The sequence below is a fragment of the Anopheles merus genome, chromosome 2R (assembly GCF_017562075.2).
Source record: "Anopheles merus strain MAF chromosome 2R, AmerM5.1, whole genome shotgun sequence".
NCBI classification, from domain to species: Eukaryota; Metazoa; Arthropoda; class Insecta; order Diptera; family Culicidae; genus Anopheles; species Anopheles merus.
Genome location: NC_054082.1, coordinates 14,850,230 through 14,874,368, shown reverse-complemented (window position 1 = coordinate 14,874,368; position 24,139 = coordinate 14,850,230). Strand labels below are relative to the sequence as shown.

The following is a 24,139-nucleotide window of genomic DNA, read 5'->3' as shown; positions in this document are numbered from 1 at the left end:
GTACCTTTCACCAACGCGTTAAAGCCTATCTTTGGAGTCTTCGTGTGTCTAGGGTCGTCGTATGGGGACAACGTGGTGGCTGTCCGGCGTGTGTTGTAGGTTTTGTTTCTTTTGCCTGGCGTGATGAAATTGCAATGATTGGACCAGGACCAGGTCTTCTCTCTCTCTCTCTTTCTCTCGCCGATCAGCCAGTTGTTAAAGCGCACAGAGAGGGTAAAGGTTAAATTGGATACACCTGCGCTGTCTGGCGGGTCGCGGATCGCAAGGGAAGCAGGGTTCGCAAACGGGAATGATCGTCGATCGTGTGGTTCGTTGCGCGGGGTGATCTTTGAGCCTGGTGGAGTTTACTATCACTTTTTCCAATAAAGCGTGGTGGGACGATTTGTGATAACCGGAATGATGATACGGTCCCATCCAGGGGGGATGAACGTTCACAAGTGACAGTCACATAAAGTGTAATCTTTACCATCCGCCGTCTGGTGGGGGGTTTGTCGTCTTCCACACGATCCAGCACGATGGATCGATCGCGGGGGCACTGACCAAGGTTTTGGCGAAAACAAATGAAATGCAAAATAGACAAGCTAATGATCAGTTTTTCGTTCCTTTTCCTATGTTTTAGATAACATTATCTAAACAGAAAAAATAGACAAAAATATCTTCAATCGACCCATTTCTCATCTGAATTAGTCCACAAGAGCAATGCGTTAAAAACAAACCTACAATTAACATAAGACACTAACCCTCTCTCGCTTCATCTCTCTCTTTATCTCTCTCTCTTTTTCTCTCTCTCTCTCTCTCTTTCTCTCTCTCTCTCTCTCTCTCTCTTTGCCATCATTATACCGTCCAATTACACTACCACACACCAGTCTGCCAACGGAACGGATGATGATCGTCAGCCGAACGGGCATCCAGTTTGCTTGGGAATGTTCCTGGGGCTGGAAAAACATTTGGGGTAGAAAATTAGGTAATGATTATTAACCCCTCACGAAGCGCACGACCTCAAGGGGTAGACCTTTATTTTTGGCCCATATAATCCATAATTTGTACGTCTTCCTACTGTAACGCCATCACTGGTGATGGCCTTAAACAATGAATGCACTTTCCTGGCAAAGAAAACAGCTTCAACAGCAAGCAAGCAAAGAGTACGGTGTGGCAACAGTAATCTGTGCTTAATGTTTGCTTATTTAAATAAAACAGTAAATTGAAGAAAAAAAACCCATTTTCTCTAGCTTAACCGCTTGTCCAAAGCGTTTGGGCAATACATAACATCCACACGGTAAGACAGTGAGATGATACCTTAAGCTACGGCCGATTTGTCGGGCATGACGAGATCACGATTATTACGATCACAAGAAGCCTGGTGATGGCGCACAACCCAACCCGGCGCAAAATGGGTATGAGGAAGCCCAGGGCTCTCTGAAGATGGAAAAAAGAAGCGAACAATCCCATCGCAAGCCGTAAACTTGTTGCGTAAACGCTGTAAAGGAAGATAGAAATTAGAAATGGACAAGAAGGATGAGTGACGTGCCTTACACACACCGAGCGTATCGAGGCTGCTGCTGATATGAGGGTGAGGAAATGGCACGGAAAAAAAAGCGATGCCATGAAGTTGAATTTGCTGAACCGCACAGACCCCGCTAAAGGTAATCCGAATCCGGGGAGCGGCGGGAGAGAAGAAATAAAGATGCAACCGTCATTCCGTCGCTGTGTGCTCGCGCTCTGTACCGAATCAAGTGGCTTCGGTTGATGACTACTGTGTCAAGTGCCACACAGCGAGAGAGATGTGTGTCGGAATGGGGGCTTTTTACACTTTATCAAATCCCTTTTTGCCTCAGATGACGAACTGTGCACAAGATCGTCTAACGGTGCGCCTGCAATATTAGGCTGCCCCGACTCCCACTTATCCCAATCAATGCGATTCGTCCACTGCGGGTGCATGTGCAGTGTGGTTAGAATGTTGGAAACCCCTATCCGTTGTGCAATACTCCGCGCGCGCGCAATAGCATTATTGGAATTAGGCCCCAAGTCCGATGCACAGCCAGGCAGGCGGGTTGTGGTGAGTCTTCGTCTTCATCGTCCAGCACCGTCCAACTTGCGTAACTGCTACACAAAGAAGGGGGGTCATCTACCGATAAAGGGACCATCGGTAAGGTACTACTTCCAAGGCGCGTAAGGATGCAACGAGAAAACAACTCGACACTAATGGCACTAACGACGAGCCGCAATGGAATTGGTGCTGAAGAATGCTCCACCAAACATCACCGGCAACAGGTGTACTCGGTGTACTATCATCATCATCATCATCATCATCACACCTTGCCGAATTGTCTATCATCACTGGTGATGGTGCCTTCATTCGTTTCGGTTGTGAAAGTTCAACTGCGCTGCGCCGTGTGTTTGTCTATGCCCGTGCCCGTGCTCTTGTCCTTTTCGGGGAGAGCCCTCTTCAGCCTACCGTGGAGGGTTTTACCATCAATCACCTTCCCTCTCCCGGTGAATGTCCCCGGGTACAATACATCTAATGATCCGTGTCACTTAAATGTGGTCAAAACTGTCTGTGTTTGTCTACTACTCTCTCTCTCTCTCTCTTTCTCTCTCTCTCTCTCTCTCTCTCTCTCTCTCTCTCGCATAATCGTTTGCAAATGAACCTGAAGCGGTCAGCCGGGTAGATGATCCACTTGTGAGCCGCTAGAGGTTGATGAAGAGGGAAAACAGTTATGAGAGGCCTAATGTGCGTTTGCGTAGGCACAACATAACAGAACGGGTCACGGATGAGACCGTTCCCTGTCTCACCATCACGATCAGCATTTAGCCGTCGTCATTTGGACCGGGATAATGTCGGTCAAGGTTGCAGTCCGATTCGTACTCCGTACAAGCGGTTCCCCGTTATCGAAGGCTTGTGAGGTAATTAAGCACGGTACGGTTTCCACTCTAGAGCCACTCCAGACGACGCGCAACGATGATGATGGTTTTGGGGTTGCGCATTCAAAAATGCCACCATGGTGATAGCAGCGTCCGCGCTGATAGTGCTACCCTTGTTCGTGCTTGCAAGGGAACATCCTTGTCTTGGGCAGTAAATCTTCGCTGCGCTGATTGAATGTTGTCCTTTTAATTGAATTAACTACCAACAATCAGAAGAAACTCTCACCGCAAAGTCGCGCAGATGATGATGCGCAGCGAGGCGCTGTTGGCGCGCATGTACATTCTCTTTTGGCGTAAAAGCATTGGCGTTTTGCATCCGTCGTCACCATAGCAACGCGGGGATGATTAATGGTTAGCTGCTCGATCGCGGGACACTGTGTGTGTGTGTGCGGTGGAGGGCATGCGATGGGACGTTGATCAATTATGCGCAGTTTATGTCATCAATCTGACCCAGCAATAAACCGAAACCGCCACGAAGGTATGCATTTCATTGATGCGCTTAGGATGTACTAAATAGGTTTACATGCTTTGGAGGTTTTAACAGTGGCTTAACTGAGATCTTCTTTGGCAATACCGTTTTTACCAACCTATATGGTTTTTTGTTGTTGTTGAGAATAGAAGAACTAGATTTAACTCTTTGCTGACCTCTCGATTACGTGTGGTGTCAGTGTAATAGCTCCAGTTGTTTAAATATGCACTCATCCATTCATATGTTGATCATCATAAACTCAACATCAACCTGTACGATGATTTGAAGAAAGAAAAGAGTTGCCATGTAGACAGCCAATAGCTGCGATCAACGTTTTAGAACAATTCCATTGGTCCAATGGTACAATAAAACCGGAAATAGATCGATTCTTATTCTAATCGTATGTTCTATCTTGCTGTTCTGCTGCAGCTTACATTGAACCACTGAATCCCTGCAAGCTTAAAAACGAAAAATTACTATCTTTGGATGTAAGGCACATGCGAAGAAGAAGCTTTGAAACTTAATATTTTAATGAATGTGGGAAGTTCAAAGATAAAATCGTTTAAATCCAACAATTCTATCTTCTACGCTACATCAATAAGTCCTCCATTAACAACGAAAGTGTTTGCCATCGTTGCATCTAAACAAGCTGCCCGATGAACTATCTGTCGGGCCTGTTGCACAAAAATTCACCCCCAAAAAGGCACAGACACGTGCCAATCATAAAACAAGCGCATGTTTGCGTCACGTCAGATACCGACCCCGCTGCGATGGACGATCTTATTTGTTTGTCTTTATCGCCACTAAACAAATAGAAACATCTATTGCTGCGCGACTGCTGTTTCAACACATTCCACACAACCGAACCGCGTTCGTTTGTGGTTTGAAATTTCATCAAACTGTCTCAGACAACGGATGAGTGTAAAAAAAAAGGTAAAACACCTTAAAGATGCAACGGTTCGATAAAAATGCGTACCTCGTACCAGCGAGCGCGGGGGGGAAGGCACACAACATTAAGCTTTCACACGCCCGCCAACGTGCTAATGACGGCCAACGAATGGCGGCGGCGGGTCCGACTCTTGTGGGAGCCGATTTAAAAACCGCTCCAGTTTTTGGCGTACGTGAATGAGGCTAAACCCACCTGTTTTGCCATTGGAACAAAGAATCTTGTTTTCCCGCGTTGGGATGGTTTCGCTGGGTTTTAGCATGCGTCACACCACAAGTGCCGCAAGTGCACGAATCAATCTCTTAACAGCAGCTTGGTGTACCACGTTTGGCCAATTCGTTCGATCGTGCGATGTGTTTGGCGTGAGAATTTCCATATCAACACAGATTGGCAACATTTGCCGTTTGTTACCCTCGCCGGGTAGAATTGCATTCCCAATGTGTGGCAATGTGTCACATGCACAACGGTGGCCAGCTGGCCGTTACGAAACGTATCGTCAAGACCGCTGCTGCCCACGCGCGTGAGAAAGCGATGCACTTAAATTACAGCCTCACCAGTGTAAAAAGGGGGAAAAACCCCACCAGCAGCACGCCACCGCACGGTCGAGTGTCTCTGGAGTGCTTGCCCGTTGCAGGCTGGATGCGAAGGGGTACAGATACATACAGATAAAAGAAGGAACGAACAAAACACATAACTCCCCGGAAGCGTCACTCTGGATTTCACTCGCTTTTTTCTGCTCGTTTTGCCTTATCGCACGATGCCGTCTCGGAACGGTTGGCTGCACTTTACCGGTACTTGTGTGTGCAGGCGCTTTCCACCGGTGGCGGGTGCTTCTTTTCGAACTTGCACGAACTTGCCCAGGGCATGGGGTAGCATTCAGGGACATGGGACAACGAATTGCTCGTTGGATAACGCTGCTGTGGGATGTGCTCTTTGCTGCAGCGATGCTCCAGCAGCCGGGCCCATTAGCTGTAGATTATCGCATCGTTCGTCCAGCTAATCCGCATTTGCAATGTCGCGGTGTGGCTCTTACCGAACCGAACGAAATGCGCTTCGCTACCGGTTACATTGAACCGTAACCGAATTGGCAAACGGTTTCCGTTTCGAATCAAGCACGAACCACTTGCACAGAGCAATTAAAAGACATAAATGTTGCTAAGAACATAATTTAACGTCTTAATGCAATAACGCAGGAAATAACATGTAAGAGCATCAAACCAAACCAAAGAACGCACACAAACACACACACACACACACACACAAAAACGTGTTCGTGTGCGCTTTATGTTTGTGCGCTCCCCTTTCGGATTTGCATCGGATCGCGTGACGATCAAACGAGCTGAGCGCAACGGAAAGCGACGAACCCCTGGGCAACACGGCTTGAAGCATCAGCGCGCGCGCGCGCGTCACGTTTCGATGCCACTACAATGTACTGAATGCAAAAGATGTTGGCCTACGTTTAGATTGCACCGTAGGCGATCGTTGATGCAGCAGGCAGTAGGTCCCGCTGCAGTAGGTCAAAGGTGAGGCTTGATTTTTCAGTGAAAAATCGTCTCTCCTACCTTTCCCGAACGTGCTTTCTTTCGATGGAAAGCCACTTTTCTGCTTACGAACCGGTTTTTTTTTGGCAAAACATCGATGGTACCGGATGCACGGCAGTGACTTGGCTTGGGGTTTGGTGGTTGTATAAGCCACCATCCCTTCCCTTAGAGTAGAGTTTAATTCGTTTCGAACAGCCGCTGCTCCGTGACCTTAGTCTGGTCAATCTATCAATCGAAAAACGTTATTATTATACCACCACCATCACAAACCAGCGATCGAGCGCATCTCAAGATCAGTTCTCGCATCTCGCTCGCTGAATACGATCAAGCTCATTACATTGGCTCCTATCTCTATTTCGGCAACCCGGCTCGATCGCTTGCATGTAGAGGTATTGTAAATGGTTTTAAGAGAGAGAAAGATAGAGAGAGGGAGGGAGGGTGGCGTACGAAAATGGGGGTCGATCTACATTACAGTGTAAATAAAGTGACCGAGCTTCCTTCCGGTGCGGGATTTTTTTTGTTTCGTTATTGTTTCCGGCTACATTGCACCTTCATGTGTCAGATAAAATCACCTTCCCCCACTGGGGCCAAAGGGTGCAAAATGTATGCGCATACAGGCAAACACCAAAACCACAAAAGAAACAAGCCAATTAAATAATCAAACCCAATACACAATATACACACACACACACACACACACACACACACACACACACACACACACACACACAAAAGAAACAAAACCTCAAGCACACCGTTCATTAAATGTTAATAGTTTTGCATGTTGCCTTGATTTTTGAGGGGGGGACTGGTAGATTGAATTGGCTTTGGAACGCTTTTATTCGTTATAATAGGGAAAAGCCTAGACGCTGGAGCGACGGTCAAGCGACGATCATGAGCGGGATGAAGCACCACAGGATGGCTATTTTTAAGCGCTAAACGGATTATGATTGCTTAGGATGGTGTTGTATAACACTGGACACTGTAGCACGACGCACGAGTGCCACACAGAAAAGAAAATAGTTCATTAGAGCAACTTAACGTTAAAAGCTCAGACACTTGCTTTGGGTAAGGTTAGATTAACACGCACGTCGCACAACAAATTAGAGTGTAATACATATGTAGAGCATGTTTCATCTGACTGAACCCACACACACACAAAAAAGCCAACACAAAACAACTGCTTTTTGTGTCAACATTAAAAATAAACAACAAAAAAAGACATTTATGCCCAGCAACAGGCCCGGTGTACGATCGTTAATGATCGTTTGCCCAGGAGCACCGAAAACGTACACGTACACACGGCCACAGTAACTGAAAGGGTGTTTAATTTAAGCTTCTTAATTACACGTTCAGCAGCTTCCGTGCACGGGGGATCGTTAAAGCTTGTGCCTCCTGCAGGCATCCTCCGTGTTTTGTTTTAAGTATGACAGCTTAACGATGCAGACGATCTTTGTTGACTGACCGCTGCTTTCTCGTCGAGTGACATTTTGCGGGCTCTCTTTCCCATTACGAACACCACGTCTGTGTAACGAAAATAGCCTCAATTAGCTATTGTTAGCAAGCAATGACTAACCGCAATTACTATCATAAAAAAACGGTCGCGCGTCAACAACAACAAACCCTTTTGGATGCGTAAGAGCATAATTACACACACACACTTCATGGTGCAAATCAATTGACCATCGATCACACCGGCTCCAGGATCACGACACCTTTGACCCGAAGCCGGAGGTCATACTGGCTGGACCCGAGAGCCGCAAAAAACCCTTTCCCCAGCCTTGAGGCGCCTTGGTGGCAGTATGTTGCGGGCAACGATGTACCAACCAAGCTCCGGCAATGTCCACCAGCATCCGCATGTGTGCGTGTGTTGCTAAATGGCCCCCTTGAAGACGCTTGACACTACAGGCACCAGACCAGCCTGTGTGTCTGTGTGTTTGTTGGTTGTGGAATTAGAGGGTTTCATCGGTTTCAAGCCACTACTCAATCCACAGATCCACGATGACATGCCGCGACATGTGTGCCAATTTGGTGTGCATTATCCGATGCTGTCGAAAAATTAAGCGGAGCCCCCCTAAATCATCGGCGACGCGCGATCGTCCTCGGATGCCATTTGCTAATTCGATAGTTTCGGCTACCGACGGGTAAGCGATGGTTAGCAAAGACGAGAGCAAGAAGAAGAAGAAGGTATGTTGCTATTGTGTAGCAAGAAAGAGACATACTTGCCGGTTGCTTCCCTGCGGTTGGTACATGGTACAAGGTACACCTGCCGTTGGATGCAGTGGCCCTCAAGCTGGACGCTCACGGAGCGGAGCGATCGTTGGGGAGCTTCTTCACACACACAAACCGATGTCTAATGGCCAGGTTGGAAGGTACGGCAACCGGGTGCGATCAACATGGAAAAACAATCACAACTCTGCGCTGAAATTAATTCGTGTGTGCCGCTTGCTGGCTGCCATGTATGGAAATGCGCGTCCGCTTGCTGTGTGCGCATCTTCCGATCGTTACACGGCCACGTTGAGACGAAATTCGACGCAAAGCCGTCGTTCTTAGTAGGACAATTAACTGCCCTCTCTACCCTCACCGTCTGGCTTTAACGGCCCTCCCCTCGGTACGTGATGTGTTGTGCGAAACGATCGGTGTCCGTATCTGGCCGGCCCGATCGGAAGCAGAGGGGCATTCGAGGCATTAGAGCCGCTCAAGGATGCGTCGGAACTGACGCGATGGTTTTGTTGGTATAAATCGGTAGGAACAATCGTCCGGTCAGCACATTCTGTCGTGCGGCGTTCGCTTGTGAAGGTAGAACTTTGAAGTCAGACTTTGTAGAGACCGGTCCGGTAGAGATGCGCGCTTTCGGTGTTGCCATTGTGGTAAGTGTGTTCCCTTGTTCGGGTGTGAACAGTGTACAGCAGTGTTGCTACTTCCGGTGGAACCACCTTAGTGACGGTTTTGGTGAACAAATGAACATTCGTTAGAGGTTCTAATTCGCTATTCTCCCCGCTTACAGTGTGTGGCCCTGGTGGCCGTAGTGCTGGCCGAGGCACCCCTGCCAGGCGGTTTCGGTGGTAACGGTGGCGGTGGCCACGGTGGCTACAGCAACGGTGGCGGAAACGGTGGCTACGGCAACGGTGGTGGCGCCGGCAACGGTGGTGGCGGTTCCGGTGGACCGCTGCTCCAGAAGCCGACCGGCCCGCAGACGATGGAGGGACTGATGATCGACCCGCAGCTGCTCGAGCAGGTGAAGATGGTGCTGCTGCAGCACGAAAGTGAATCCGCCTCGAATGGTGGTGGCTCGAACGGCCCCAGCAGCTCGTACGGTCCGCCGCGCAACACGGAACGCATCGTTGGGCTGATGCTGGAGCAGCCCGTCCAGAGCATTCAGCTGGCCGAGTACTGGCAGGGCGATCAGCAGCCACCGAGCAGCTCGTACGGACCACCGCAGTAAGCAACTCCGAAACTCTGGTGCTGAGGAGGGAAGAGAGGAGAGAAAAAAGAAAGAAAATAAGTAAAGAATAGGAGGAGTAAAAGAAAAAAAATCGAAAAATAAATAAAAAAATTGTCACCGTTAAAAAGTCCCCTCGAGGAGTGGTTTTCTAAATGTCCAAACAGACCGGTTGCGATGGTTTGGTGTAGTGATGGGACAAATGACGTTTTGGTTGGAATCGATTTCAACTAGCTCTGACCTTTTGTGGACCCGATTCCGGATAGTAGGTCCAGAATCGGCTTCCGTAATCGGTTCCGAAATCGGATCCAGAATTGGAATCGCCTCCACAATCGGAATCGTCTCCAGAATAGGAGTCGTCTCCGGAATAGGAACTGACTCCGGAATCGGCTCGGGAATTGGAATCGGCTCCGAAATCGGAAACGATTTTGCAATCAGAAGCGGCTCCGGAATCAAATTCGATTTCAGGATCTCCACGAGAATAGGCGTTACGGTCCTATACAGTTACGATTGGAACTCAAATTTATTTGTAAACGATCCATTCACATGGAGATTCCGGATTCCTGATTTTGTTTCTAAAACTCCCGATTTCAATTCTAGAAATGACTCTGATTCTAGAGCCAATTCTGATGGGGCTAATTGCGATTTCCGGGCCAATTCCAATGCCGGAGCCAATTCCGGAATTGGAGTCGACTGCGAAATAATATCCAGAATCGGTCCCATAATTGACTCCGGAATCAGAATCGGACTCGGCTTCGGAATCGGGATCGATTCTAGAATGGGAATCAGCTCGGGAATAGTTTCCTAGCTCCCACCACTAACTTTGGTGAGTAAGCGCAAACGGCGGATGCGTGCCGGAGCAGCCTGACATCACCGCCTCACGCCTTCATCCGGGTTTGCGTGCGACTATCGCGTTTCAATTGCAACCGCTTCTGCGTACCCAAATGCGATCGTAAGTGCGATCGTAACTAACCCCCAAGCGGACGCAATTACTGCTTGCTTTAGCTTGCAAGGAATATTCACGATACATGCGGAGCGCGGTTCAAGCTAGTCCGCTCGCCAATACCCAGAAACCAGTCGCGATGAGCCAGTGTGTGTGTGTGTGTGGAGGACGCTTCTACGCGTCTCCAGAACCTCCCCAAGGCACCAATGACATTCACCGAAGAGCAAGAGAGGTTAGGTCCACTCCATTGGCAGGCGGGAGGCACGTCGGTTGGATAATGCTAGTGATGTGGCCATAATCATAGACTCGCGCGGGTACTACCACCAACAGCTTGGCTTCGCATTGCTTTGCTGGTGGGAATTGGCAAACGAGCGAACGGAAGCGCATTCGCACGGCAACACTGACCTCTCGCTCGCCGTGGGGGGGTTTTATACCCCAGTGCCGATAAATTCCGAAAGTGATCCATCGAAAATGTCTCTGATGGTAGTCAGCCCTTCCCCACCACCGCCAATCACCATAAAACAATCGGGCCTTTGGGATGACCGGGAGATGGGCAGTAACGTAACAACTAATCATAAAGAAAACGACCCACGATAAAACGCCAAATATCTGCCGGCGAGGAATGTTTTCGAGAAATGTCTTTTTTTGTCTTTTTTTTTTTTGGCGAGAGTGCAATAAGCAACCGCATGCACGATGGAAAGCGCGCTGGAAAGTGAAAGAAGAATAGTCAGCGATAAACTATCAAACAACTATGCTGGTGCTCCCACCCGGGCGCTGCTCTTCGCGCCACTACTGTTGAAGATGTACGGCTGGTGGGATGCACCCTCGCCGCCCTGGCGCTACTGCAATCGCTACCACTCAGTTCCCCCCTTCAAAGGGGACGCTAGTGAAGAGTCTTGCGAAGAACCTCCGTATAAGCGGCGGGAATTGCATGCCCGAAGTGGAGATGCTTTATCCGAACAGAAAGGGGGGGGCTTAACAACTATCACCAACGAATGTCGGCGCAAGCAAGCTTACGCCGCGGCGAATAAGCGAACGCAAGCGGGTGTGTGGAGATGAGTTTATCGCGAGCGCGTACATCCAACAGCAAGAGCAACGACGGTAGCTGAAGCTGACAAGCAAGCAACGGCAAGGAAAGGCAAGAAAGCAGAAACCAAAAACGGCAAAACAAAAAAAAGAACCGTCAAGACGAGCACCACAGCCGCCTAAGACAGCTCCCAGCCGCCGAAAGAAGGTTCACTTACCCACCGAACGAGGGCGAGGGGGGGGACGAGATGGACCCCTCACACACACACTTACCCTGCAGCATCCGATACCACTCCCCTTCTCATGGCTTGCTTTGATGGAAAGGGAAAGGATGAACGACCCTCACCTTAAGAGGGGAGGGCGGCCGATTCGGTGGAAGCGTCCAAAAAGTGGGAACGAACGAAAGTGCGCGCGCGTTGCGTGCTGTGGCCGTGGAAGGGGAGGAAAATAATAATAAAAAAATAGCAACGAAACGCTGGTGTGCAGCGGCGCTAAACAACGGAGCAGAGGAGCAGTAAGAAAACCTCCTTCCTCTCCCTCTCCCTGCATCGCCAACAACATAACGAGATGTGCCACTCCACGCCGCTTCACGTCTTGGTTTTGTTTTTCTTTTTCGGGAGAGCCAGCCCCGGTGGGCGCTCGGGAGCTAGTACGGGGCCGCCGCCGCCGCGTCTTTCGGGGTATAAAGACTGCAATTTGGCCCGACAGAAAGCACACTCGGTCACAACACTCGCTTCAGTAAACATCTAAATTTTAGTCCCCGTGTTTTTTCTTCTTCTCCATCCCCTACCTTAAGTGAAATGAACAGCTTTGCCGTGGTAAGTACCGTGCTAGTACCCCGGGCGGTGCAGCGCCATCTGGCGGGTTTTGTTGGTTGTGCTGTTCGGGATGATCTCTCGAGCAAAGGATCTAGTGTGCTTGTGTGTGTGTGTGCGGTGCATCGCTTGGTGTGTAACCTCCTTGTGTGTGTATGTGTGTCTTTATTGTGCTCGCCTACTGTGTTTGCCGCGTGTTTTCGGTAGCCTACTGACGTTCTATAATTAGAGGACGATAAAGTTGCCCACTTGTCCGTGTTGGTTTCTTTGTCGAGACCCTTAACCAGGGGACACTACTTGAGAAGGTTTGAAGAGAGTACTTGAGCTTGTACTAGCGGAAGTATGGCGGTAGTCCACATCACATGCCCCAAGCCTTGACCGTGTTTTACTTGAGGATTGGTTGCCATTGCTGATAGCATTTCATTCAAGTTCTGGCTGGAATAAGCGTCACACACTGCAGTTCTGAGAGTAAAAGTGCGTCCGAAAATGTCGCACCACCACAAGCAGGCAGCAACACACACGCGGCCAATCCTTCCCCATTGCTCGGAGCATTAATTGGAGCAGAAGCTAATGATTTTTCCTTCTCGGTTTTCACAGTTTTTGGCGTTCGCCTCGCTGGCGGCCATTGCCGTTGCGGAACCACCGTCCCCGTACAGCTACAACCGTCCGTCCGGCGGACATGGAGGTAGCGGCGGCGGTGGCGGCGGCTACAGCCACGGTGGTGGCGGTGGCTACAGCCAGGGCGGGTACTCGAGCGGCGGCGGCTACTCGAGCGGAGGAGGCGGCGGTGGCTACGCCGCCAGCGTCGGCAGCTTCTCCGGCTCGTCTTCGTCGTTCTCGAGCGGCGGCGGCGGCTACCAGGCCGTCCCGGCCGGCGTCCAGACCTCCGAAGGTCTGAACGTGGATCCGCAGCTGTTGAACGAAATTCGCCAGATTCTGCTCCGCGAGGAAAGCCAGTCGTCGTCGTCGTCGTCGTCGTCCGGTGGATTTGGAGGCTACCCGTCCGCACCGTCCGGTAGCTACGGCCCGCCGTCCGGTTCGTACGGCCCACCGTCCTCCAGCTACGGCGTCCCGTCCGGTGGCCAACGTGTCGTCGGCATCGACCTCGAGGGCGTCAAGCAAGCCATCCAGGTCGCCCAGTTCCTGCAGACTTCGTCCGCTTCGGTCCCGTCCGGTTCGTACGGTGCGCCGTCCGTGCCGTCCGGCTCGTACGGTGCCCCGTCGGCCCCGTCCGGTTCGTACGGTGCGCCATCGCGCCCGTCCAGCACCTACGGTGCCCCGTTCTAAGCATCCCGCTGCTCACACCACCGGGATCATGCGGCAAAACGCCACATTGCCCAAAACCGTACAACATCCAACGGCCGTCCGGAAGTACTTTCTAACTGTCCACCGGTCGCCGCCGTTGGAGCAGCATCAACATTAAACGGACATGGAAAAAACGGGCCTCCGTGAGATAGGGTTCCCGGCGCCCGGACGAAACGACGACACACATTGGACACTGGACGACCCCACTGGCACAGAATAACACACACACGTACACAGGCAAATGCAGCACATACACATGGAGGAAGGAAAAAAAGCACGCAAACATTAGCAACCCCGCCGCCGAACATCTGGTTGGCGAGGATGGCGCAGCGCGCACCTGTCCCGCCGGCAAAGCGGAAGACCCTGGGACGGAACTTGCATCCGTGGAGCCTCCGCGGGCTCCACGGATCCGGGACAGGTGGTACCACTGGGACCGTTTGTGTACGGAGACTAATTTGCTGTTTCCAGTGTAAATATCTCTCTCTCTCTCTATATCTCTTTCCCTTCTGTCACTATCTTTACTACCAAACTCTGTCCCCCTCCCCCGTAAGTAGTACCAAGCGTTTTTGTTACTCAAGCAGAAACCGTAACCGAGGAAAAAAAGCTATGAAAAAAAAACAATAAAAAAATCGAAAAATTTGTCACCGTTAAATGAAGTGTGTTCTGGTTTTTTACTGTCCATTTTTTAAAGTACTTTTATCGGGTGGAAGAAAACGTGCCACTTTTTATGCCTCTTTTAAGAGTCGTTTTAAGAGGGTGTACGGTTCGCGTGCTTTCGTCTCTGCAGCCCGTTCAAGCTTACGATTGGATTGATCTAGGGCAATGCTCTACAGCACAACAGAGCTTCCCTCGAGTCATCATAACCTGCTCTCGTTACATTCCGCCTCTTAGCACGGCTATCTTGAAGCGCTTTCATACCCGATCAAGTACCGATCGTTAGCGATCGAAAGGTGTGTATTGTGCTCCATTCACTGATTTAAAATTACCAACAAAAAAACGACACCGTAATGCGAAAGGGCTCTGCTTTTGGTTGTGAAGATACACGCGCTGGGCAAGATTTTGATTAATTGACAGCGATTATTCAAGACGCGTTTTGCGTAACCATTTCTGGGGGGGGGGGGGGTCTTAATCTAATCGGATTACAAACCCCACGATGGTACGCTGTCGGTGGATGGATCCTTTCCACTGATTGCGGAGAAGTTGATTGTGTGTGAAGTTAAAAATGCCCCAAATTTGACACGCCAGTGTTGCAAACCAGGAGGGGTTTGGAAGTTACCCAAACGCAACCCAAGGGCTAGGGCTTTGTAAATTGCGCTCCCAGCGTGCTGGCGCAATTTTGAGGTTTGGTGTGGTGGTGTGAAGCAAACGCACCTAAATATCTGAACGTTACGGGGCGATCTTAATGGGTGCACAGGGAACAACTTCCCTTGCACGCGCGTTGCTTAACAGTGGCGATCGTTTCCGATCAGCTCCGGTTGGGCTTGCTTCGGCTGTTGTGCACGTAGTCAGGAAGTTGTGACACCACAAAACCCTCCGTAAGCATTTAGTTTTTTTTTGCGTAGTCTCCGGAAGCACACTTGCAGCATCCCGTGCCACATCCGGTGAAGTTTGGAAAGCACCGCCAGACAGAGCGAGTTTGATTAATGGAATCATAGCGTTTGCATCTATTCGGAAGCGTTTGCAAACCACACTAAGCAGCAATTCCCTTTTTTTCTACCACAGTAAATCCCAGTCCAATAAAAGAATCTAAATATTTAATTAAAAATTCCTTTTGCACCGTTTTCTCCGTGGGAGCGTCAAACGGCGTTCCATGCATCTCCGTCGTCAGCACCGTCACGAGTTCGTGATCACACAGACGAGAAGAAAGTAAAGTTCAACAGCAATAACAACGGCAGCAAAGAAACAAAAACAAAACGAACAACTGCACACCAAAATTGCAACGAAAGCGGATTGTCGGGTCGGAGTTTCCAGTTTGTGTTTTGTTCGGAACCCGTTCGGAACGTGCGATCATCTTCCGGTTTGCCATTTTCTCTATGTGCAGGCCGCTTGTTTTTTTAATTTGAGGAAAAAGTTGAGTCAAACGGTAAGAGACAGGCAGTAAACAAATCCCACACAAACACTAACGACGCCAGAAGTGATTTGAATTGTGCAGGAAGGAAGAGATCTCGCGAACGATATCAAAATTCTCTTTTTGTTATAAATTAAATGCTCTACCGTTTCATGTCATTTTCGTTACGTGTAGCGCCTATCAGCATCAAAAAAAAAAAAAAAAAAACACACACACACACAAATCTAAACAGCAGAAGGCTCGTTAAACGAAACACTTATTTCTAACGATCTCCAAAAAAACGAATAAAAACACAACAAACATTCACCACTCCCAAGTCGTAAAAGGCGTTTAAACATTCACCCATCACCCAAAAAAAAAGCCGCCCGAGGACGACGACACCGGGGTGGGAGCAGTGTGCGTTCGCGAGTTAATAATGATGTGCTAAACCAACCAACGCCCAGACACCAGACATCCCAGACAGTCGTCACTAATTTATGGAGCTCAAAGTGCTACCGCGATCGATTAGTTCAGGCGACCGCTTAAACCAATGCCTGCTTGCCTCCCCAGCCCAGGGATGCTTGCACCGGGTGGCGGGCGATCCCCACATCATCACCTGGCTCGTGGCGCATTGTGTTTTGTCGCATATTCAAATGAGCATCGGCATCGGTGCATGAGAAGATTGCCCATTTTTGTCATCGTCATCATCATCTTCAAAAAAAAAAAAAAACAGGCCATTACCATTTAATCATCACAAGATCGGCATGCACATCCACAGGTGGTGATGCCCGAGCTGGTGGCTCTTTCCTCCAAGGAATGTGTAAATTAAGTGCTTCCCATTCGTATCTCGTTCAAAGTAAACGAGCTACCGACTTGATTAGGCTCGATTATGTCTAGCCGCTCGGGCCCCTAACTGCTTGAGGTAGGTTCGGCTCAACTATGGGGTTGGAGAAGGGCAAGCTTTCAAATGATTAGGGGGACAAAACAACACTTTCGTCATCGGCAGTGGCATTCCAAATTCCGGCTCATTTGCATAAATGGTTTGCGGCGTATTGACGAAACGGAAAATAAATAATACTCCGCACACTCATCATCTGTTTTTTTTGACGGCACTAGGGGGGGACATTCCAGTCGTGTGTGTATGTATATATGTCTTCATTAACCGAATGTGGTTTTAATTCCATCGAGTCTGTCAAATATCAAAATCATCGTAGGACCACCACTACAGAGGAATGTCCTATTTGTAGTTGACGTAACGGAAACTAATTAGATGCGACATTCAATTCAATCACGGAATGGCACCGTAATCATGGGGGATTTTTTTGGGATGAGAGGAGTACCCAGGCTTGATAAGGTCATGCTCCCCATCTTCCGGTAATGCAATGCAATCTGCTGAAGACCGGAGAAGACACGCAAGTGACATCAATTTGGACATCAATTGAGGCAAAGTGAAGTTAACGTTATTGGTGCGCCCAAACGGAATCACTGGAATTGTATCTGAGCAGCGTAAAAAGGTCTTCCGTGTGCTTTGGCCAACTGTCGAGTACTTATCGCCATGCCTCCTAGCCGCACGCAAGTGATGCAAGTCACAAGACACTTCCACTCACGTTCAGAGGAACTTTTCAATCCGGCATCGATAATCAAAAGCACAGTAGGCGCAGAAACACACTCGCCGTATGATCGTTTTCCCATGGTGCTGATTAAAAGGTCCCCCGCTCCACTGAACAACAAAAGGCACGCAAATTAACGTACTCTCATTGCCAATTTCGGACGTGCGGCAGATTGCCCAATACGACCTAGTGTAAAAAAGTTTATGTTGAGGAAGCACCCCCCAAAAAAACCGTTTTTAATGAGCCTAACAATCAAGGGTAGCGATGGGGGCCTAAACAACGGCGCTGATAACACGCCGCGCGATGCACCGACTGGTGGCCCTAGCCAAACCGTAAACAGCTTAACCGCGCACCGTGCTCAGGGCGATCGTGTCAGGGTTAGGAAGCGAAGCAGTTTGGTAAGATAAGCAGAGACTGCGCAGCAGCATTGTAATCCCGGATGGGTTGCCCTTCCATTGGGGAATTTCATTCCAATTCGGCACCTTCGCCCACTTATATTAATTAGCCACGGAATAGCAACGATTCTGATACTGGCAGCATCTCAACCATGACGCACCTCACACTGCCAGCGGCTACTGCACTGTTGCCACTGATGCATGAAATACCATCATCTTTCCCTTCTTATCGACTGCTCTGGACTGCCCTGGGATTGTGCAGAGCCGGAGGGGCCCAAAGTCCGCTGCGTGACTGCAGCGCGTTATCAAAAGCGCCTTGTTTCGCCATTCACCAATTCGGTTGTCCAGATTGACGGGCCGTCCCGATACACCGTACGTTATGTGGGAAGATGTTTGCGAATAACATTAAAAAAACAAACCAACAAACAAAACCCCTCCAGAAGGGGTCAAGATTGCGATCGATCAAGTCCACGAGCGCCAGTATTCACAGCTTCTGGAACTGCCGGGAGCAATGTGATTGATGCGTCGATGGAAGGAAATGGGATTCAACTGGCTTTACAGCGTCCTGCCTGTCTATCTGTCCGGTCCGATGTGTGCAATAAAAGTAGCAAGAAAATAAATAAATCAGCAAACAAACAGAAAACCGTACAATAGCGCCGAACTACCGAACAATCGTTACACGATAGCGTGGCGAAATGGCGTTATCTTATGTGGATGTAGCAGGGTTGGAGTATAGCATATGTCGACGGGTATTAATGCTACTCCGGGGCCGTACTTTGGACACTCATATCAATATGCTCAGAAAGCAGGCGTTATTGCGAAGGAGATCTTTCGTCAGTGGTAAAGAACGCATCGGGAATGATATGTCCGGGCAAGGCTCGAATAGCATAATTGGTACACTAACACACGTACAGGTGGACAGTGTTAAGGAATTGACACAGTGTAGGGCAGCCCGAGTACGAGTGAGCGTTACACACGAAGCCATACAGAGGACACACACCTTCTGCCAGACGTTTGGTTGTGGTTGTCGATGGCTGGCGGGTTATTGCCCGTTTTGACTGACTGACTAACTGACTGCTATCCATTACAAGCCCTTTCGGGGCCTCGATTCCGCCACGCAGGCACACAACTTGTACCAATAATTTTCATAAAAATAGACCTCAAGAAATTGCCCCCAAGCGTCACAGGTAATCGCTTACGTCGGAAGTGGTTCTATTGCTCCCGCAGTGGTACTAATCACAAATAATTATACTGGGATTTGCAAACAAGTTCCCACCACATCTCCGGACAGGTAGAACTTAACGTGCTTCCCCAATCCCCCCCCCCCCCCTTGGAGGGACATCCGAGAACCATTTACAGTAAATCACTCACATCTAGGACTGGTGTTTTAAGGCAACGGCGGCGCCACCTTCCTGATACAGTTGGCGTAAGGCGGCCAGTATTGGCCCGATTGTCACCGCGTGCTGTTCTGGGCCACGGCAGTCACGACGGGCTCGTTGTAAAAGTGTGTAATTTTACGTTTGCTCTCTGTCTCTCTGTAGAGAAACCGCAGGCTGTCGCTCTTTCTCTCGCGTATCCTGTAAGTCATCCCCGTGTGTAACTGGAGCACACAGCAAACACAGACGTAGAGCTATACTGAGCAAAAACGAACTGTGTGCGTGTGTGTGAGTCTGTCTGTCTGTCTGTGTCGCTGACCGCAGAGCTTGTTTGAAACCACATCCTATAAGATGGCTTGGCTTTAATTAATCATACGATCGGCCGAAATAGCACGCAGCACGGCAGCCGAGGTACGAGGGCGCCACCACGACACGGCAGGAGATTTAATCGAGATCAATTGTCGGCTGCTTTACCAGTTACGGATTCAGCCGCACGCCGATCAGTCAAATCGGTGATTGGGTAGATCGAGCGATAAACGTGCACGCACTATCAGACAAGCGTACGAGCGTAAACGCGACCGCTACATCGCGGCTGCCTAGATGAGTCAGAACTCCGCTACGACAGGGCGAGCATTCCATTCTTGACGTGACAAGCGTACGTGTCGTAAAAGGCTCTTCAGGTGGCTGGCAGTGGCTGGAATTTCCAGGCCCTCCGATCGACAAGTGTCTTGCCGAGAGTGCTGGTGTTACCGGACGTGTGATTACCGCCAGGATTAGCTACCCTGTTAGGGTACGAGAGTGTGCGAGAGATCGTAAACCAATCCGAGAGGGTACTGCAAAGTGAAGAAGCAGAAAAAAACCCTCCGCACCCCTCTCTCCTCCATTATCAGCCACTATCGTGGTCGTGTTGTCGCTTTCACCGAACGGGGGCGCGATAGTTTATTAGGCGGCAAAACCATCCTAACCCAACTCCTCAAGAGGGGCAAAGTGAGAGTGACAAGCTAACAAGGGTTCTGCCACCAACCAAATCCCCAAAAACCCAAGAGCCAGCAATCACACACAGAAAAACGTGTGCAACAAATCAAATCCTTATCGTTCAGCGGCTACACAGTATCGGCTTTTTGTTGTTTGGTGCCTTCGCTGTCTGCCTGCCTCATCCAAGCAGGCCCAGCACGGACGAGCGTTCTATCGGTCCGGTCGATCAGTCTTGAGTGTCCCGGCGTCCCAGTCGGTCCAGTGTCCAGAGTAAACCGAGCACGAGCACAGAACAGCAACGATGGTGAAATCAATCACGGCCAATCCGCAGGGCCAGTTCTCGGTCGAGGACTACGCGGTGTTTACGATCATGCTCGGGATATCTACCGCGATCGGTGTGTACTTTGGCTTTTTCCAGAAGAAGAAAAACCAAACCACCGAGGAGTATCTGCTCGGCGGGCGGAAGATGAAAACGTTCCCGATCGCGATATCGCTGATCGCAAGGTAAGTGGAGGCTTTGCGCGGGGCGGGTTTGGGAGCTAAGGTTAATGTACTAAGTGATTGTGTAGATGAATTACGGTTAATAGTATCTGTCTTACAATTTTGCAAGAAAACTACAAATCTTAGTGTTCCAAAGTGCTTCAAAGTTGTTCCTTTACATGGTTTAGATCGACATGAGGAGTTTATGTTAAGGCTTCAAAGTTCAAAGTCCTTCAAAATTGGTGTAGATCGTTGAAATTGACATGAACGATTCTTCAAAGTAATTTTCACAACAAAAACCTGTGATTGGGGTTCCATCGGATTCTTCCACACGGCAACAGCATCAGTAGCATCACCGTTGTGAAATACCAGCAGAAAGATCCGTCCTTGCTGATAGAATTGTTCCGAAAAAAGGAAAGTGTGCCCAATCGGCAAACGGTCGGCATGATTCAGTCGGACCACGCGCCAGTTCTCGATATTTTTTTTAAATTAAACTACTAAAAAAACACCATCCACGTTGATTAATCCAGGGATGGCAGTGATAACAGCCGTTTTTATGCTTGACATTCATTCATAAAAACGATTCCGTAAGCGTGCCTAATGGATTTTGTCAAACGTTACTACTGCTGCGGTAGTAGATTTCAAACGATCCGCACTCGGGTCAGTGGGAGACTTTTTTTTTTGTGATCGCTTGATGTAAAAGATGCTCCAGCTTTTTTTAGTCAATTCTGATTAAGAATGTGGTGTGGTTGTGGGTTCGTTTTTTCTTTTTGCTTCCTCTTTTTCTTCCGTAGTAACTTCAAGTAAAGGTCACTGTAACTTCCGACCGATTTGAAGAGCGATATTAATGTGAACCCACACGAACGGGGTGGTCGTGGGCATTAAAATTTGATGGACATTTTATGACGCTCTGAAGCCATTTAATTTCCTGTCCCGGTTTGGGGCACGAAACGTTTCGAGTTTTCCCTTCCAAATCGCTTCACGCTTATCGATAGGGAATTTACTGATTTTCCATACTAATCTTCCCTCCCGCTTTCCAGCCAACTTTCCGGTGTGTCCATCATGTCGGTTCCGGCGGAAATGTACTCGTACGGGGCGCAGTACTGGATCATCGCCCCGACCATGATCCTCATCACGATGATCATCAACTACATCTTCGTGCCGGTGTTTTACAACAACCACATCACCAACTGCTACCAATATCTGGAGGATCGGTTCAGCCCGGCGGTGAAGAAGTTCGTCACGTTCACGTACGTCCTGAACATCTACCTGATCCTGCCGATCTTCATCTTCATACCGGCGCTGGCCTTTTCGCAAGTCAGCGGCATCAACATCCACCTGATCAACGGGATCGTGTGTGGCGTGTGCATCTTCTACACGATGCTCGGTGGCATCAAGGCGGTCGTGTGGACGGACGTCGTGCAGGGGCTGATTATGTTTGTGTCCTGCTTTCTGGTGGTGGCCATTGGGGTGGCGAAGATTGGCGGACTGTCGGAGGTGTTGGAGCGGGCAGCCGCCGGTAATCGGTTGGAGATTTTTGAGTAAGTGCATCTAATCGAGCGCGGCAACTCGGCAACAAGCTAATGTAAGATCTTTTTGATTTCCTTGCAGCATGACACTGGATGCAACTACGCGCCAAACCTTCTGGACGGCTAGTGTGGGCAATCTGTTCCTGTGGACCGGTTACCTGGGGCTTAGCCAAAGCTGCGTCCAGCGTATTGTGTCTGTTCCGAGCATGAGCCATGCCCGGGCCGCCCTGTGGATCTTCTGCGCCGGATTCATCGTCATCATGACGCTGAACTGCTTCACCGGCATCGTCATCTTTGCCAAGTACTTCGACTGCGATCCGATCAAGGTGGGGCTGGTGCAGAAGGCGGACAAGCTGCTGCCCTTCTTCGTGCAGGATGTCGTGGGTAACCTGAAGGGTATGCCGGGAGTGTTCATCTCTTGCGTGTTCAGCGCTGGTCTGAGGTAAGATCCCGGATCAAAGCGACTAAAGAGAGGATATGTTTTGCAAAGCCTTACATCATTCGTATTTCAGCACAATGTCCGCGAACCTAAACTCGCTGGCGGGCTTAATCTACGAGGACTACATACGGCCGTTCAAGCTGTTCAAACACACGGACGCGTCGGCCAATACGACCATGAAGGTGCTGATTCTGGTCAGTGGTGTGTACTGTATCGCGATGGGCCTGATCGTGGAACAGTTCGGGCACATTTTGCAGATGGTCGTCACGATCGCCAGCGTTACGCAGGGTGCCGTGATGGGCATCTTCTGTCTCGGGATGCTGTGGCCGTGGGCCAACAAACACGGTGCCCTCTGGGGCTCGGCATCCAGCGTGATCGTGATGTCGTGGATCATCGCTGGGGCACAGATCGCGATTAGCAATAAGGAAATTAGTTACCCGCCCAAACCTACCAGCGTCGATGGATGCTACGAGTACGGGTACAACGTGACGGCCAACGATTTCCCCACGCTCGAGGCGCCACAGGACGAGGCCGAGTTCTCCATCTACAACATCTCCTTCGTCTGGTACTCGACGGTGGGCACGTTCATGGTGTTTCTGGTAGGCATTCCGGTGAGCTACTTTACCGGTTCGCAGGATTTGCGCAACTTCCGACCGAAGCTGATTTCACCGCTCGTCCACTGGCTGCTCCCGGAGGAGGTGCTACAGAACGACTTTTCGCTGAAAGCAGAGAATGAGTAAGTGACACGAGTTGTAAGTGTAAGCTGCAGGTCCTCTGATTCAATGTATTCCTGTTGTATTTTTGCAGAAAACTTAACCCCGAACCAATCAAAGAGTGGACCTTTACGGCGCACGAAGAGGAAAAGTACAAGGAACGGCTCGGCGTGATCGAGCAAACGCTTTAGACAAACCAAAACCCCTAACCCAGGTGTTCTTGTGCTGGATTTATGCAGTGTGCAAACACGTGGTGCACAGTTCGTGGTGGTGCGTAGAGTAGAGGCTTTTTTGTTGTATAAGTTTCACCTAGGATGTAATGCATGTTTACTCAAGACGGGCAGAAGTTGCTGTATGTTAAATGTTTACGTGAGACACACAAACACACACACGTGTCACGTGTGCCATCATTCATCTCATCGATGTGTAGTATTAATATGGTCAGTTTTAAACCAGCGTCCTCGTTAACCCTATCGTTTCTTTATGATTCCTGTAATAGAACCAAATCGTAGTGTAATAAACCACCAATCATTGTTTCTAGTAGTTAAATGATTTATTATTTCGATCTGTAAACTAAACGATTCACTTTTAATGATGTTCTATAGGCAAATGAAAAGGCAAGCAAATGCCGTGTCGACGTAGCTGAGCCTGTGAAATTTATGTCTATCTGCGAACATTACATGTTTAAATGGGATTGTTGAACCAGACTTGAATAACTTTATTTAAAATAAGATTTGACTTCTAATTAACATATATCGTATCAGAAATTGTGAAACTCAAATATGGAATATTAGTAACGATTGTTTCAAACAAGTCATAGCGCCTAAAAGTATGCAATTATGAAAATATCAATTTAGACCCTGAAGCTATGCAATCAGCCACCCTGTGCTGGGATGGTTCAAAGCGATTTTCGTGAGCTCGCCAACGCTCCAAATCGGTACGATTTTCCCTCGCTGGCGAGCGTTTTTGTAAGTCGTGGTGAGGGTTTTTGAGGCTTCAAGATGACCGCCAAAAATCTCGCGCTGGTATGCAATTGTGTTGATGGACAAAATTAAATGGCCAAAAAATTACATACACTCCACCACCACTCCGCGGGGTTTCATGTGTGTGCCATATCAGCATCTGCGTTCCACCGTCTCACTTGCTCGTACATGTTCCGCTTTTGC

At 49.2% G+C, this 24,139-nt stretch overlaps 3 protein-coding genes across 3 annotated transcripts; all 3 read left to right on the top strand.

The window, feature by feature from the left end:
* The first annotated feature begins 8,634 nt into the window (after positions 1-8,634).
* LOC121588714 (heavy metal-associated isoprenylated plant protein 33-like) lies at positions 8,635-9,431 on the top strand. The gene is made up of 2 exons (XM_041906989.1): positions 8,635-8,748; positions 8,886-9,431. Exons 1-2 carry the CDS (start codon positions 8,722-8,724, stop codon positions 9,321-9,323), a joined length of 465 nt encoding a protein of 154 aa, XP_041762923.1. The 5' UTR covers positions 8,635-8,721; the 3' UTR covers positions 9,324-9,431.
* A 2,549-nt stretch (positions 9,432-11,980) lies between these two features.
* Positions 11,981-14,061, top strand: LOC121590294 (glycine-rich cell wall structural protein 2). Its single transcript, XM_041909809.1, has 2 exons — positions 11,981-12,107; positions 12,702-14,061. Exons 1-2 carry the CDS (start codon positions 12,090-12,092, stop codon positions 13,389-13,391), a joined length of 708 nt encoding a protein of 235 aa, XP_041765743.1. The 5' UTR covers positions 11,981-12,089; the 3' UTR covers positions 13,392-14,061.
* A 4,852-nt stretch (positions 14,062-18,913) lies between these two features.
* Positions 18,914-23,516, top strand: LOC121589714 (sodium-coupled monocarboxylate transporter 2-like). The gene is made up of 5 exons (XM_041908816.1): positions 18,914-20,316; positions 21,333-21,833; positions 21,904-22,263; positions 22,334-22,996; positions 23,068-23,516. Exons 1-5 carry the CDS (start codon positions 20,114-20,116, stop codon positions 23,162-23,164), a joined length of 1,824 nt encoding a protein of 607 aa, XP_041764750.1. The 5' UTR covers positions 18,914-20,113; the 3' UTR covers positions 23,165-23,516.
* Positions 23,517-24,139: the final 623 nt, after the last annotated feature.